The sequence below is a fragment of the Hemitrygon akajei genome, chromosome 8, assembly GCF_048418815.1.
Source record: "Hemitrygon akajei chromosome 8, sHemAka1.3, whole genome shotgun sequence".
Taxonomy (NCBI): Eukaryota; Metazoa; Chordata; class Chondrichthyes; order Myliobatiformes; family Dasyatidae; genus Hemitrygon; species Hemitrygon akajei.
Window position 1 is genome coordinate 35,013,433 of NC_133131.1, and position 15,492 is coordinate 35,028,924.

The 15,492-nt window shown below is 39.2% G+C and overlaps 1 protein-coding gene across 7 annotated transcripts in view; it reads left to right on the forward strand.

Moving 5' to 3' along the window:
- The window catches only part of LOC140731787 (RIMS-binding protein 2-like), a 311,475-nt gene that overhangs the window by 74,094 nt on the left and 221,889 nt on the right, over nt 1-15,492 (forward strand). For 6 of the 7 annotated variants that reach the window (XM_073053582.1, XM_073053583.1, XM_073053587.1 and 3 more), the window contains exon 1: nt 12,409-12,879. In XM_073053582.1, coding sequence (XP_072909683.1) covers nt 12,754-12,879 — 126 coding nt within the window. In that variant the 5' untranslated portion in view covers nt 12,409-12,753. Of the gene's footprint in view, nt 1-5,272; nt 5,431-12,408; nt 12,880-15,492 lie in introns of those variants that run through there. The other variant, XM_073053584.1, reaches the window with a different exon arrangement.

The following is a 15,492-nucleotide window of genomic DNA, read 5'->3' on the forward strand; positions in this document are numbered from 1 at the left end:
AAATTACAATTATATAATGGGGAATTAAGAAAACAAAAATGAGATCCATGTGTTAATTTTACTGTAATTTGTGGTGAGCAGCTCCACCATTATTCAGTCCACTATCTGTATTGAAGTTAGTTAATAACTTTGGACTCAAAGTATGAAATTGAAAAGCCAAGTTGTGAGTTTATGGTTAAAGATAGAAGAAGATTCTTCTCAGGATAGAATTACTTTTGCTGTACCATAGCTTGGAGACAACAAATGTGCTGTTATGAACAAGCTAAGGGGTTCAATTCCTGTTGCTGCCTGTAAGAAGTTAAACATTCTCCCTGTTACTGTGTGAGTTTTCCCTGGGTGCTCTGGTTTCCTCTCACAGTCCAAAGATGTACCAGTTAGTAAGTTCATTGGTCAATGTAAATTGTCTCATGATTAGGCTAGGGTTAAATTGGAGGTTGCTGGACAGCGTAGCTAAAATAAATAGAATTAGTATAGGTTTGAGCTGAGTGGCACAGAGACTTTGAGCTGAAGGGTGTGCTTCCATGCTGTATGACTAGTTATTATTCTCAGTGCTTCACTTTCCTTTGCTGATGGGTGTTAATATTTTAGAAGATGCTTTGTCATTAATGTTCATGCACATTTTGGCGTCATCATTTCTGAGTTGTTGTACATCAGTGTGGCATATGTAGCTCTTTGGTTATCCATCTTTATAATGTCCATAAGTGTGATTGCAATTAATTACTGATTAATCCCATAAGTGATAGGATCTGGCCTGCTCAAAGAAATAAACAAAAGGCATTTGGTTCATTAAGTTTGTTTCTTTCATCATGACTTGTATCAGAATAGATTTTCATCTCATCAGTTTGGGCTAGTTTTAAACCCAATAATTTATACTTTCTTTGCGTCTTTCATGTAATTAAACACAATTAAACACGAAGAAGTCTTCAGTGTCCTGCCTAAATGACTACCGTCCCATTGCACTTATATCCATCATCATGAAGTGTTTCGAGAGGCTCGTCATGAGGCATATCAAGACCCTGCTGCCCCCCTCACTGGACCCCCTGCAGTTTGCGTACCGTCCCAACCGCTCAACAGATGACACCATTGCCACCACTCTCCACCTGGCCCTAACCCACCTGGACAAAAAAGACACATACGTTCGGATGCTGTTCATAGACTTCAGTTCAGCATTCAACACAATCATCCCTCAGAAACTGATTGGAAAGCTGGGCCTATTGGGCCTAAACACCTCCCTCTGCAACTGGATCCTAGACTTCCTGACTGGGAGCCCTCAGTCAGTCCGGATCGGGAGCAGCATCTTCAACACCATCACACTGAGCACGGGGGCTCCCCAGGGTTGCATGCTCAGTCCACTGCTGTTCACTCTGCTGACCCACGACTGTGCTGCCACACACAGCTCGAACCATATCATCAAGTTCGCCGATGACACGACCATGGTGGGTCTCATCAGCAAGAACGACAAGTCAGCTTACAGAGAGGAGGTGCAGCGGCTAATGGACTGTGCAGAGCCAACAACCTGTCTCTTAATGTGAACAAAAGAGATGGTTGTTGACTTCAGGAGGGCACGGAGCGATCACTCCCCGCTGAACATCGACGGCTCCTCGGTAGAGATCGTAAAGAGCACCAAGTTTCTTGGTGTTCACCTGATGGAGAATCTCATCTGGTCCCTTAACACCAGCTCCGTAGCAAAGAAAGCCCAGCAGTGTCTCTACATTTTGCGAAGGCTGAGGAAAGTCCATCTCCCACCCCCCCCCATCCTCATCATATTCTACAGGGATTATATTGAGAGCATCCTGAGCAGCTGCATCACTGCCTGGTTCGGAAGTTGCACCATCTCAGATCGCAAGACCCTGCAGCGGATAGTGAAGTCAGCTGAGAAGGTCATCGGGGTCTCTCTTCCCACCATCACAGACCTTTACACTACCCGCTGCATCTGCAAAGGAAACAGCATTATGAAGGACCCCATGCACCCCTCATACAATCTCTTCTCCCTCCTGCCGTCTGGGAAAAGGCTCCGAAGCATTCGGGCTCTCACGACTAGACTATATAACAGTTTCTTCCTCCAAGCTATCAGACTCCTCAATACCTGAAGCCTGGACTGACACCTTATCCTACTGTCCTGTTTATTATTTATTGTAATGCCTGCACTGTTTTTGTGCACTTTATGCAGTCCAGTGTAGGTCTGTAGTCTAGTATAGCTTTCTCTGTTTTTTTTTATTACGTAGTTCAGTCAATTTTTTTGTACTGTGTCATGTAACACCATGGTCCTGAAAAACGTTGTCTCATTTTTACTATGCATTGTACCAGCAGTTATGGTCGAAATGACAATAAAAGTTGACTTGACTTGACTTGAATTCAGCCGCAGGAGAGCTGAGACATGGCTATCGGGTGTCTTAGGGGAAGGGCATAGATTGAAAAATATCAGTTCTATTTAGCGTACCATGGCTGAAAACAATTTGGCTCGGCCTGAGTGGGGAGCCAATGAGGAACTATGTAGAGAATGGATTTTGTTTGGGAGGCTATTGACAAAGACATTGGAGCTTCAGTCTTCGCAGTGCTTAATTGCAGGAAATTTATATAAAAGTCATAGAGGATGGCATTTATAATGTTTAGTTAGTTGCATTTCATTACATTCCATGAGTTGAAAGAAACATACAGAAAGATTACTGATGTAGTATTGGAATGATTTGAAGAAGTCTTTTTGAGAAGGGATTGATGATGGAGATTTGAAAGAGAGCTAGATAATCATATAAAATGTAGCTAATTCTGAGAGTATGACATGAATTTCACGGTTAGCAGTTTATTGGGATCCTTGGAAGACAATGGAACTGAATATTTGTATCTGCTCTGAGTGTTTGAGAAATGAAAATAAGACCATAAGATATAGGTACCATTCGGCCCATGGAGTCTGCTCCGCCATTCAGTCATGGGCTGATTCAGTTCTTCCAGTCATTCCCACTTCCCTGCCTGCTCTCCATACCCTGAAATGCCCTGGCTAATCAAGAACCTATCTATCTCTGCCTTAAATACACCCAATGGCTTGGCCTCCACAGCCACAGATTTACCACCCCCTGACTAAAGTAATTTCTCTGCATCTCTGTTCTAAATGGACGTCCTTCAATCCTGAAGTCATGCCCTCATGGCCTAGTCTCCCCTACCATGGGAAATAACCTTGCCATATCTAATCTGTTCAGGCCTTTTAATATTTGCAATGTTTCTATGAGATCCCCCCTCCTTCTCCTGAACTCCAGGGACTACAGCCCAGGAGTTGCCAGATATTCCTTATACCTGGAATCATTCTCGTGAATCTTCCCTGAACTCTCTCTAATGTCAATGTATCCTTTCTAAAATAAGGAGCCCAAAACTGCACACAATACTCCAAATGTGGTCTCACAAGTGCCTTATAGAGCCTCAACATCACATCCCTGCTCTTATATTCTATACCTCTAGAAATGAATGCCAGCACTGCATTCACCTTCTTCACCACCGACTCAACATGGAGGTTAACCTTTAGGACATCCTGCACAAGAGTTCCCTAGTCCCTTTGCACCTGTGCATTTTGAATTCTCTCCCTATCTAAATAATAGTCTGCCCATTTATTTCTTCCACCAGAGTGCATGACCATACACTTTCCAACTTTGTATTTCATTTGTCACTTCTGATGAAAGTGTTTTGTGCAGGAAAATGAAGAAGAGGTGTTGAACATTTAAATGAGCTTGTGTAAGGGATTAGTATGAGAGAGTAAAGCAAATTGAGATCTTTCTGAAAGAGGCATTGATGGAGTGGAAGATATAGATGAATAGTTAAGATAGAAAGGGTAAATATAGTGTGATCAGTTGACAGACTTTCATTGTAAATGTGATGATTATATATCATAGTTAATTGAAATAGCTGAAGCTGATGAACAAAGGGATTATTCTCAGGAATTCTTGGGGCTGGGGTGATTGACTTCCAACTCCACAACTGTCCTCTAAGATAAAAGGCATGCTTCTAGCCTGTGGAATGTTTTTCCATTTACTTCACTTTTACAAGGCTTCTTGATGTCATACTTTGTTAGATGCTACATTGAATATTTGGCACAGTTGCTATTGGCTCAGCACTGGAATTCAGCTTTTTGCCCAAATCTCTGATGATATCTGGAACCAAGTGGTCTTAGTAGACAAAATCTAGACATTACTGTGCAAGTTATTGTCAAGTAAGGACTGCTTGTTTTCACTGTTGACATTGACACTTGCCATTGCTTTACTGATGCTTGAGACTTAAGATGAGCTATGTTGGATTTTTTTTCCTAATTTACTGAAAAGATTGACTTGCAGTGATTACCTGCAAAGCAGCTAGATAGCACTTCATTAACTTTTGTTACACATCTCTATTTCTCAATAACTGTATATCTAATATCTAAAAGTACTGGCTGAAAAATTCATTTTCATAATGGAAATATTAAATTCATCACCTTACTTGTCTTTTTAATGCTCCATTAAACCTGTACTTCTGAATGCCCTCTGGCTTCAAAAGACCATTCACTGGATTTTTTTCTTACCACAGGTAAAGACAACAATTCAATCAAAATCTCACAGTTACTACTCTACAACCTATTGAGTATTTCTGTGAAGGTTAGACACTGTATTTGTTTAGGGAATACAGCAGCTAGTTTATGCACCACGTCTTGTAAATCCCAATGAGATATTGAGCCATTGTGCTCTTTGACATAGATCTAGGCAATCTTTAATATCCACCTGACAGGGCATACAGAATCATTGTTTAATATCTAATTTAAAAATTGATACCCTGACAAGACAGCCCTCCTTCAGAAGAATGTCATTCTGCATTTTATGTTTAAGTTGCTGGAATGGAATCTTTGAACACACAATTGATTTAGCCAGATTAGAATGTAATCACTGAGAAGCCTAGTACAGTCATAATAATTTTTCTGAACCTCCAGCAAGAAGGCAGGAAATAGTAGATTTTGCAAATAGAAGTATGCCATATTTGATTGTTGGTTGTTAGTCATATCCAACGATGAAAGGAGACATGTAAGCAAGAGGTTTTAAGTGGAGCAGCCATTGCACAGAGGCAGTTCCATTGTCTCAACCTTGGAAGTCTGGGTTCAGTGGTACAATTAATCATCACAATCTGGGGTTTTCCTTGGTTGTAGCAGATGACCATGATATCTTCTGTGCCTTGTTGTGCCATTCAATCTCCATGAAGCATTGCAGAACTGCCTTCCTGGTCATAGCTCTCACTATTGATCACATCCATCTTTTTCCATCAGATCACATGTGAGGACAGGTAAACCTATCTCCCCAGGGTTTGAGGCCCTCACATTTTCAGTTTGCCTGGTGAAGCGATGTACCATGGTGTGGCCGCTGTTACATACAAACAACTACTAGGAGACACAGATGAGGACTGAGTGTTTGGTGGAGCCCAAATGTGAGTGAGCTTCCTCAGAATGGACATGATAAACCTCTTCATCAGAGGTGCTGCCCCCCCTTGCCCTGGACACCCCATACATGTCATATTTGGTTAATAGTTGCTTAATCATGAACAATTGCACTTCTATCACAACCATCACAATATGATCAAATTCACTTTTAAAATTTTAAAGGAGAACATGTTACTTCTCCTTTACGATTTTAACAGTGAATTTGGACTAAAATTTAGACAGGAATGCGTTGCCTCACTGGAATTATTTAATATCTATAGTGAAATGATTCTCAGAGAAATAGAAGACCTAGATGGGATAAAAATTGGAGGTGTTAACATCAACAATATAAGATATGCAGACAATACCACCCTAATAGCAAGTGCTGCAGAAGACCTACAAATTCTCCAAGACAAAGTAAGTACAAATAAGCGCAGATTTTGGTCTAACCAACAACAGTAAAAAAAAACCCCAAAAGTATGGTAATATCAAAACAGCAGGAAACTCCCAACTGCCAATTGTACATTGGTAACCAAGAGATTGAACAAAAGACCAGCTTTAATTACCTTGTTAGCTTTATATCACAAGATGCTAGAAGGAAAGTAGAAATAAGAAGAATTACCATTGCCAAAACCAACTTCCAAAAAATGAGCAAACACGAGGAAATCTGCAGATGCTGGAAATTCAAACAACACACACAAAATGCTGGTGGAACACAGCAGGCCAGGCAGCATCTATAGGGAGAAGCCAAAAAATGAAACCCATTTTTACCAATAGACACATTTCTATGACAACAAGGCTTAGGCTACTAAAATGTTACATCTGGTCAATCTTGCTGTATGCTTCCGAAACATGGACTATAACACCAGAACTCCAAAGAAGCAACAAAAATGTGGTTTCTTAGAAGAATACTGAAAATATCATATAGAGATAGGGTAACTAATGAGACAGTACTCCAATGTGCTCATACAAAAAGATCTTTAGTGAGAACATTAAATGAGAGGAAACTTAATTTCCTGGGCCATGTCATCAGAAAGGGAGAAATAGAATTCCTTACATTACAAGGCCATATGCCTGGGAAATGCTGAAGAAAAAGGCAAAGAAAAAAATATATGGACACTGAAAAAACCAACAAATCTAAATGTGCGAGATATCATTGACACTGCGAGGGATCGTTCGATGTGGAGAGCCATGATTGCCCAAGTGTGTAATGTGCAAGGCACATGAGGAAGAAGAAGATATGCCTCTAATGGGGTTGGGGACTTTAGTTGATAAATAAAACAAACATGGCTGACAGAGAATTGAGAGAACATAGAATTAAAGGCAAGTTCAAGGACTAGTTTTGATGTGTGGATTTGAAGGGATATCAGAGTTGCAAAAAGTGAGTATAACAGAAACTAAAATAGATGGCAAAATTATCACACACTTTGTATAGTAATGTTACAATAAAAAGATACCATGATGGTTTAAAAAAACAAATATGATATGGGAAAACTAATGAATAAATACTTTGTGTTACTATTTGTACTACAAAAATTGGATACAATCTTGATATTCCTAGTAACTAAGAATGAATCAAGGACTAAGTTTAAGGAAACTGCATTAGATAATGTACTAAATCTTGTGGACCTAATGGTTTCCATCACAGCATTTCAAAGAAAAATAAAGAAATTGTAGATACTTCAACTATAATATTGGGACTACGGAAATGTCCCTTTCAATTCACAATTTCAAACATAATATGTTTAAGACAGATGAAAGAGAGAAGTCAAAAAATTATAGACAGTCTTGATGAACATACATTCAGTGGCCATTTTATTGGGTACATCCGTACACCTGCTTGACACAAGTATCCAATCAGCCAATTATGTGGCAGCAACGCAATGCATAAAAACATGCAGACACAGTAAAGAAGTTCAGCTGTTGTTCAGACCAATTATGAGAATGGGCAATAAATGTGATTAAGTGACTTTGACTGGGGAATGATTGTTGGTGCTCGATGGGGTGGTTTGAGTATCTTGGAAACTATTGATCTTCTGGGTTTTTCTTGCACAAATGTCTCTAGATTTTTGAGAGAATGGTGTGAAAAACAAAAAAAAAAACAACCAGTGACTGTCAGTTCTGTGGGTGAAAACATTTTTTTAATGAAGGGTCAGAGGAGAATGGCCAGATTGTTCCTTCCTGAAAGGAAGGTGACAGTAACTCAGATAACCATGCAATACAACAGTATTTTGCAGATCTTCTCTGAATGCACAACACATCGAACCTTTCAGTGGATAAGCTACAGCAGCAGAAGACCATGACTATGCACTCAGCTGCAGGAGGTCCCTAATAAAGTGGCCACTGAGTGTATGTTGTGAGGATTTTTTTGGAATCTTTAATCAAAGACAATAACTAAGCACTGGCAAACATTTGAGCTGATTAGAGAAAGAGCAGCATAGATTTATAATAATGTCATTTCTGAAAATCCAAACTGATTTTTCTTTAGAAAATAAATAAATATATGAAAATCATTGTGGATAGTACATAAAATGTCCAGAAGGTATTCAGTAAAGACTGCTTGCTAAATTGTGAATTTCAAAACAAATTAATGACATCATGAAATTAATTAGTAGGTAGACGGCAAAAAGTGGAAATAATAGGAGTGTATTTTAAATGGAAGGAAGCCAGTGGTGGTGACGTGCTGGTGTTAAGCTATTCATTATTTTTAATGATTTGGTTAAGTTTAAAAAAAGAAAGGTGGTTGCAGCTGTTGGAGATGGTCATCTCTGTTCCAGGATATTATTGCAGGAGTTTCTCAGGTTGGAGTCGTGAGCTGGACTATCTTCAGCTGTTTAATCAATGATTTCCACTCCTTCATGGGGCCAAATATGGGGTTATTTGCTGATAATTGCACAATGTTCATTTCCATTTACAGCTTCTCAGCAAATGAACCATTCCAGGCCTGCATACAGCAAGAACTAGACAAAATGCAGCCATAGTAAGTAACATTGGCACAGCAAAAATGCTAGGTCCTGACCATCTCTAAGAGAGAGTCAAGCTACTTTCCATTGACATTCAATGGCTTCAACAAATCTTCCATCATTAAACAGAAACTCAACCAGATTGGCTACATAAAGTACATAGTGGCAGGGTGAGTGATTCACATCCTGACACCCCAAAACTTTTCCCATTATCTATAAGATGTACACAATGGAATATTCTCCGCTTTCCTGGAGTGCAATGCGAACAACTCGCAAGAAGCTCAGTGCCGTCCAGGACAAAATAAACCACTTGATTGATACACTGTTAACCACCCTAAATATTCATTGCCTTCACTGTCACAATGGCTGAAGTCTTAAGCATCTTCAGAATGCACTGGCATTTATTGCCTGGGTCACTCCGACAACACTTCCCAAACATATGACTTGAAGCAGAGAAAGATGTGGATAGCAGATGCCGGGCACTCCATCATCAGCCATTGCCCTTACAAGTTGCACAGTATCTTTATTTGGGTATATTTTGCCAGTGTTTCTTTGGCATTGAGAACTTCCAGCACATCAGCATTGTACAGGTACTTTTACCAGAAGAATAACAGTTCAAGAAATCAAAATGAACTTGACAAACAGATTTACTAAAGTAACAAAATTTCTCAAAACCCTCACTAAAAAGATATAACCTACTACCTATATCTCTTATTTGAACTATAGAATGTATGGCATTATAAAGAAATAAAAACATGAATTACTAATGTTTGTGGCTATTTCATGATTGTTTGGTACATGGAAGGCTCCAGAGATTAGGACAACAGAGTTGGGGTTGTTTTGTGTCAGTGGATTGTACTATGTTTGAGGACTCATTTGTGGATCTGAACGAATACACCACAGTTGTCACAGACTTTATAAAAACAGTCATAGTCACTACAAAGTCATTCAGCGTCTTCCTCAACCAGAAGCATTGGATGAAACATGAGATCTGCAATCTGCTGAGGACCAGATCAGAAGCATTCATATCTGGCGACCAAGAAAGTTACAAGATGTCATAATACAATCTCTGGAGTGGCAATTCTGGCCTAAACTTGAATCAATGAAGGATACTTGGCAGCTGTGGGAGGGCTTGAATGCTATTGCCTCTTACCAAGTGAACTCAAATGATATTGGTGACAACAGGGCTTCACCCAGATTAGCTCAATTCTTTCTGTGCTCACTTTGACTGCCAAAATGTGGAAGAAGCATCCTGAACTCCCACAGCCCCTGATGACCCTGTAATTTCAGTCTCTGATCTTGATGTGAGAGCATGCTTCAAGAAGGTGAATCCATGGAAAACATCCAGCCCAGATGGGGTACATGATGAAGTACTACAGATTTGTGCTGATCAACTGGCTGGAGTGGTATCTGAGATCTTTAGTCTCTTGCTGTGGCAGTCTGAGGTACCCAAATGTTTCAAGCAGGCTTCAATTACACTGTTGCCTAAGAAGAACATGGTAACCTGCCTCAATGACTATTGTCCAGTAGAACTTATATCCATAGTGATAAAGTGTTTTGAGACATGGGTGGTTAAACATATCAACTCCTCCCTGAGAAGTCTCTTGGATCCGCCTACCAACACAACTGATCCACAGCAGATACCATTTCATTGGCTCTTAACTCAACTATAGAACATCTAGACAGCTAAGGTGCATACATCAGGATGCTCTTTATCAACTACTGCTCCATATTCAATGCCAACATCACCTCAAAAATATTCAGTAAGCTTCAGGTCTCAATACCTCCTTCTGCAATTGAATCCTTTATCTCCTCACTTGCAGACCCCAGCACGGTTGGTAACAACATCTCCTCCACTACCTCCACTCCACAGTCTCCATTAGCACAGGTGCTCCACAAGGCAGTGTGTTTACCTCCCTGCTCTACTCACTTTACAATTAGGACTTTGTGGTTAAGCACAACTCCAGTGCCATATTCAAGATTGCTGATGACTCCACTGTCATAGGCGAATCAAAGGTGATGACAAATCAGCACGTAGGAGGGAAATTGAAAATCTGGATGAGTGGTTCCAGAACAACAACCTCTTATTTGATGTCAGCAAGACCAAGGAGCTAATTATTGACTTCAGGAGGAAGAAACCAGAGGTCCACGTGCCTGTATTCATCGGGGGATCAGAGGTGGAGAGGATCAGCAACTTAAAATTCTTTCGTGTTACCACTACAGAGGCCCAGCATGTGAGTGTAATTAATTCCTTAGAAGTTTATGAAGATTCAGCATGACACCTAAAATATTCTGCTGGTATATGGTGGAGAGTATATTGACTGGCTTCATCACAGGCTGGTTCAGGAACACCAATGCCCTTGAACAGAATATCTTTTAAAAAAGTAGTGGATTCAGATCAGTCCATCATGAGTAAAGCCCTCTCCACTAATGGGTACAATTACACGGAGTGTTGCAGCAGAAAGTAGCATTCATCATCAGGGACACCCCATTGCCCAGGATGTGCTTCCTGCTCATTGCTGCCATCAGGAAGAAGGTCCAGGAGCCTCAGGACTTTTACCACCAGGTTCAGGAGCAGTTATTACCCCATCAGGCTCTTGAACGAAAGGGGATAACTTTACTTGCCCCATCATTGAACTGTTCCCACGACCTCTGGACTCACTTTCAAGGACTCTCTATCTCATGTTCTTGATTTTTATTGCTTATTTATTAATTATTATTATTCCTTGTATTTGCACAGTTTGTTCTCTGCACGCTAGTTGTCTGCTCTGTTGGCTGTGGTCTTTCATTGACTCTATTATGGTTATTAGATTTATCAAATATGCCTACAGGAAAACATACCTCAGGGTTTCATATGATGACATACATGTACTTGAACTTTGAAGTTGTTGAAAAGAAATTAATTAGGCCAAAAATATACACCTGGATTAATTTCTTCTGAAATGGAGTTGAAATCTGAGGAATCAGTATGTTCTATAGAACCTTGGTTAAACCACACATAGAATACAGGGAAAGTTCTTCACTCAGAGAGATATCAGCACATGAATTTTGCTACCATATGGTGTACTTAACTTTTCGTGAAGGATATTCTCCTTTAAGTAAATAAAAGATTGAGGAATAGTATGATATGCAGATAAAGTTAGCCAAAGCATAGATAATTTGAGACATGTGTCTTGCAGTGAATCTTATGTACGAGAGATTTTGTGATTTAGAAGGGGTGCTGAGAGTTTTCATTGGACATCATTTAAAGATTGTGTTATGCTTGTTATCTTCTTAGTGGAACAGGCACACTTGAAGTATTCTTTCTCTTAGTCCACTATTCTCCTTTCATTGCTGGAGAATTGAGACAGAGCTGGAGCAGCAGCTCAGTGATTGTAGTTCATTGTGTTGATAGCTGCCTGTGGATAAAGCTGCCAACTAAACAGTAGAGAATTTACAGCTGCTGTTACTCAGAACTGAATCAGTTCTATCATATAATGTTATCTTAGGACAGTGATGTAGGAAGAAAAGTGTTTAATTGATAATAACTGTTAGATCATTTAAACCAAATTCTGATCCTGTAGCTTAAGTTAATTTTCTTTCTGTGTAGCAGAGGAGTCCCAGCAGTGCAGACCACTGTGGCCGCATTGACGTCTATCTATGCACAGCCTGTTAGACGACTGATAAGTTTCCTATGTTTACTGCAGGCTGTCACAATTTCTCTTCAGGGATTGAAATTGTTTACACATACCCCTTTTAGGACTACAGTTGGAAGCTGTGCTATTCTTTAGGATCTCAGCAGGAGAGATTACTGTGACTAGGATCATTCCTGAAGTGTTCCAAGGACTGTATTTCTGTATTGCAGTGCGCCTACTCTCTAATCAATAGCAAACACAGCATTCTAATACTGTAACTAGGGCAACGGGACACATTGTCTGCTGATAGGCCAGAATCTGAGAGGAACGCTGGATTGGTGGATTGCAGAAGGTGGCCATAGAGTGTTGGGTTTTAATGTTGATTTGTTCCAAATAGGGGAACAGTAGGAAAGCAGGTACATCTCTGGCACTGCACTGCAGCTTGGGTTAGCTGTTCTCTGTGACTGAAGAGAGAGCAGCGTGTCTAATGATGGATTGGAGGTTGCTGAATAAATAGGCAGATGTGATGCACATTGGCTGCCTGTAAGAAACCTGCTGTTGTGGAGACAATCAAAAACACAGTCCACTGCAGAGACACACTCTCTTACTATAGAAATTGCAGATTACCATCTTTTGTGCTGCTGACCGGAAAGAAATCTGGAGTTGCGTGCTTGATGTGCGACAAATTTCTGTTGATGATGGGATCAGTAGAAGCCGGCAGCTGATGCAGGAACTGTAAGTAGCAGACCTCGAAATGGAAACACGGACAGAAGAGGAGAGCCAGTCATCATCACAGGATCTCTTTGTCACTGTTCAAGGGACACCAGCATATCATTCGTGTGATAAAATTAATGAATGTGAAATGGACGCTTTGCAGCAGGTAAGAGCTGTGTATCACAGATGTATCTGAGAGACAGCTCTACGTCACCTCGTTTAATGTAGATTGAACTGACGGTGACTGACTGTCCCAGTTGCAGCGGACTGCGCAAAGCCCATTTGAGGCAGGCAGGCGTTCAGGTTTTGGAGGTGTAAATTCAGCTCAAGTGATTGCTTACTTTTTTAATGCCTCACCCAGCAGGAGATAATACCCACTATTGGGAAACATTAAGAGTATTTTTTTTACTTCATAATTTTAATATTTTTAAAGTGCATTGATTTCTTCACAAAAATGGCTGTTTATAACTCTAATATTCCACAAGTACCACAAAATAATCTTTGTCAAATTATTTTATTTACAGTCAAATTGTAGGCTACCTTACAGAACTCGGTGAAGTATGTACTAACGCTGCAGTATGTCAGTGAAGGCAGGCCATCATCTTAAGAGTTGGCATGAAATGTATACAAACTCAAGATGTTTAATGTACCGATATTTACCGTTCATGTTCAGTAGCTTTGCATGTTGTTTTAAATTCTTTTATTTCTGACATGTTGATCACCAGTTCTACTTAACTAGTGACATTTCTTAATATGAATATATTTTATGCAGCAATTTTGGATTCTGTGATAATCGAACAATGTGGTTTCTGATGTCATAATACTCTTAATTGTAAAATGTAATCATGAAATTATAACAACCATTGCAGTCCAAAATTGATGATGGTGAGCTGTGAAGACAACCCTTTTACTGTCAAACATTGGCCCTGAAAAAATGACTAGTGAGTAACACTGCGCAACATGTTAACCAATTGATTAGCTGCATATCACAATATCCAATTTCAAAACAGTGCTATCAAGATAACTGGGAAATCTTGGAGGATGATGTCAATATAAGCTAAATGATACATCTTTGTACAATTTTGATAATTAATGCCTGATTAAATTTGGTAGTCTCCTAATGGCTATATATGCAATATAATCTTGTGTGGAGTTTATCAAGCGCAGTTAGAATATCATTTGGTATCGTTATATTCCTATATTTGTTAATTAAAGGACTAAAGAAATAAAGGTCAATGATATTTATCCAGACATAGAACATACTGTACATCAGCCATGATCTTGTTGAATGATGAAATCGATGTTTGAAATAACATTTCCTAGTGTAATTGCTGTTTCTAATTCTGTTTTTGCACATATGTTTGAAATAGCAATGTTCACAAAAATGAACTGAACAAAAATACTCCCCAATAACCTCTTCGTATTTGTTAGACTTCCTATAATACATTAGGGTTTCACTGCAGCGTGTCAAGATGGTATATGAATTCCTTAATTACAATGTCAAGATAATCTACATTTTACTGACACTATACTTGAACACAATTATATTTAGATATATTTTTACTGTGTATCCCTAGGGCTATCTGTTCATTCTTTTTGCTTTAATCTTGCATTTATATGTGTGCTTAAATTTAATCTAAGCTGTTGGTCAGAATTATGAGACTCATTCAAGGTTAGAGACTTAGAGACAAAAAATAAGACTTCTGGTTGTCAAATAGGAACTTAAATGTTTTATTCCAGTTTTAACAGACATTTGTGATTGCAAAACTCCATGCCACTAATGTGGCATCATAATTTTCATTCCCATAGTGTCCATCAAGTCACATCAGCATTCTTTTGTCATATCTTGCAGAGTCTTCTGTCCTTACAGTGCACTGCAGTCATGTGCTTTATTACATACATTATGCAGCTTTTTAAACAAGGCAATGCCAATGAATTTATGAGTGGTGATGAGTCTTCTCCATGTGTCTGGTTAGAGCACTCCCTGGGGGAGTGTTTATACTCTATCTGTAGCTGCTGAATGAAATGAGGTATATCGAACTGACTTAATAGTGCTCCAAGGAAGCATTATGATATAGTTATTAGTCTGAAGGTCTTATTGCTTTTGAAGAGAATATGCATGTGCGTATATGTTTGTGTTTGTGGTGTTTATATATTGCCTGAAGCATTGATGATGTCAAGGTTCACACAGAATTCTTAAGTATACGGTTCATAGCTACTTATGTCTATATCTGTATCACAGGTCTTTATATCTGAAATAATTTCAGAACTATCCACTTAAAAGTATCCAGTTCCTCTTCTTCCAAACTCTCTCCACCCCTCCAACTCTAACTATGTGAGTCATTATTCTACACTCAATGAAGGGGAGTTGAAACTAATCTGATGTAAAGTTTTAGTGAAATAATGGATAATGACAAAGAATTACAATCCCTGCACAGTACATTGTTTATCTGTTTACATTGTTATGGATGTAACTTTGTGCTCTGGTTCCATTCTTTAATGTGTATTGGATTAGGAGGCAAAGGTAATTTCCTCTAAGTAATGGAGGTGATGTCATATTTATGTATAAAACCTTGCGTTTGCAATCATTTTCTGTTTTTATTTCCCTTAAATAAGGCCATTTTCACACTTATCGTGTACCCTGACAGTGTAAATGTCTCCTTGTATTGTATTTTGGCACCAGTGGAGCTGTTGCAGTTTGTTTGCTAATAGAAAAATATAATAGCTAAGCAAGTTTACTTAATGCAAAAAAACAGCCTGTTTAGTCTGATACTGTTTC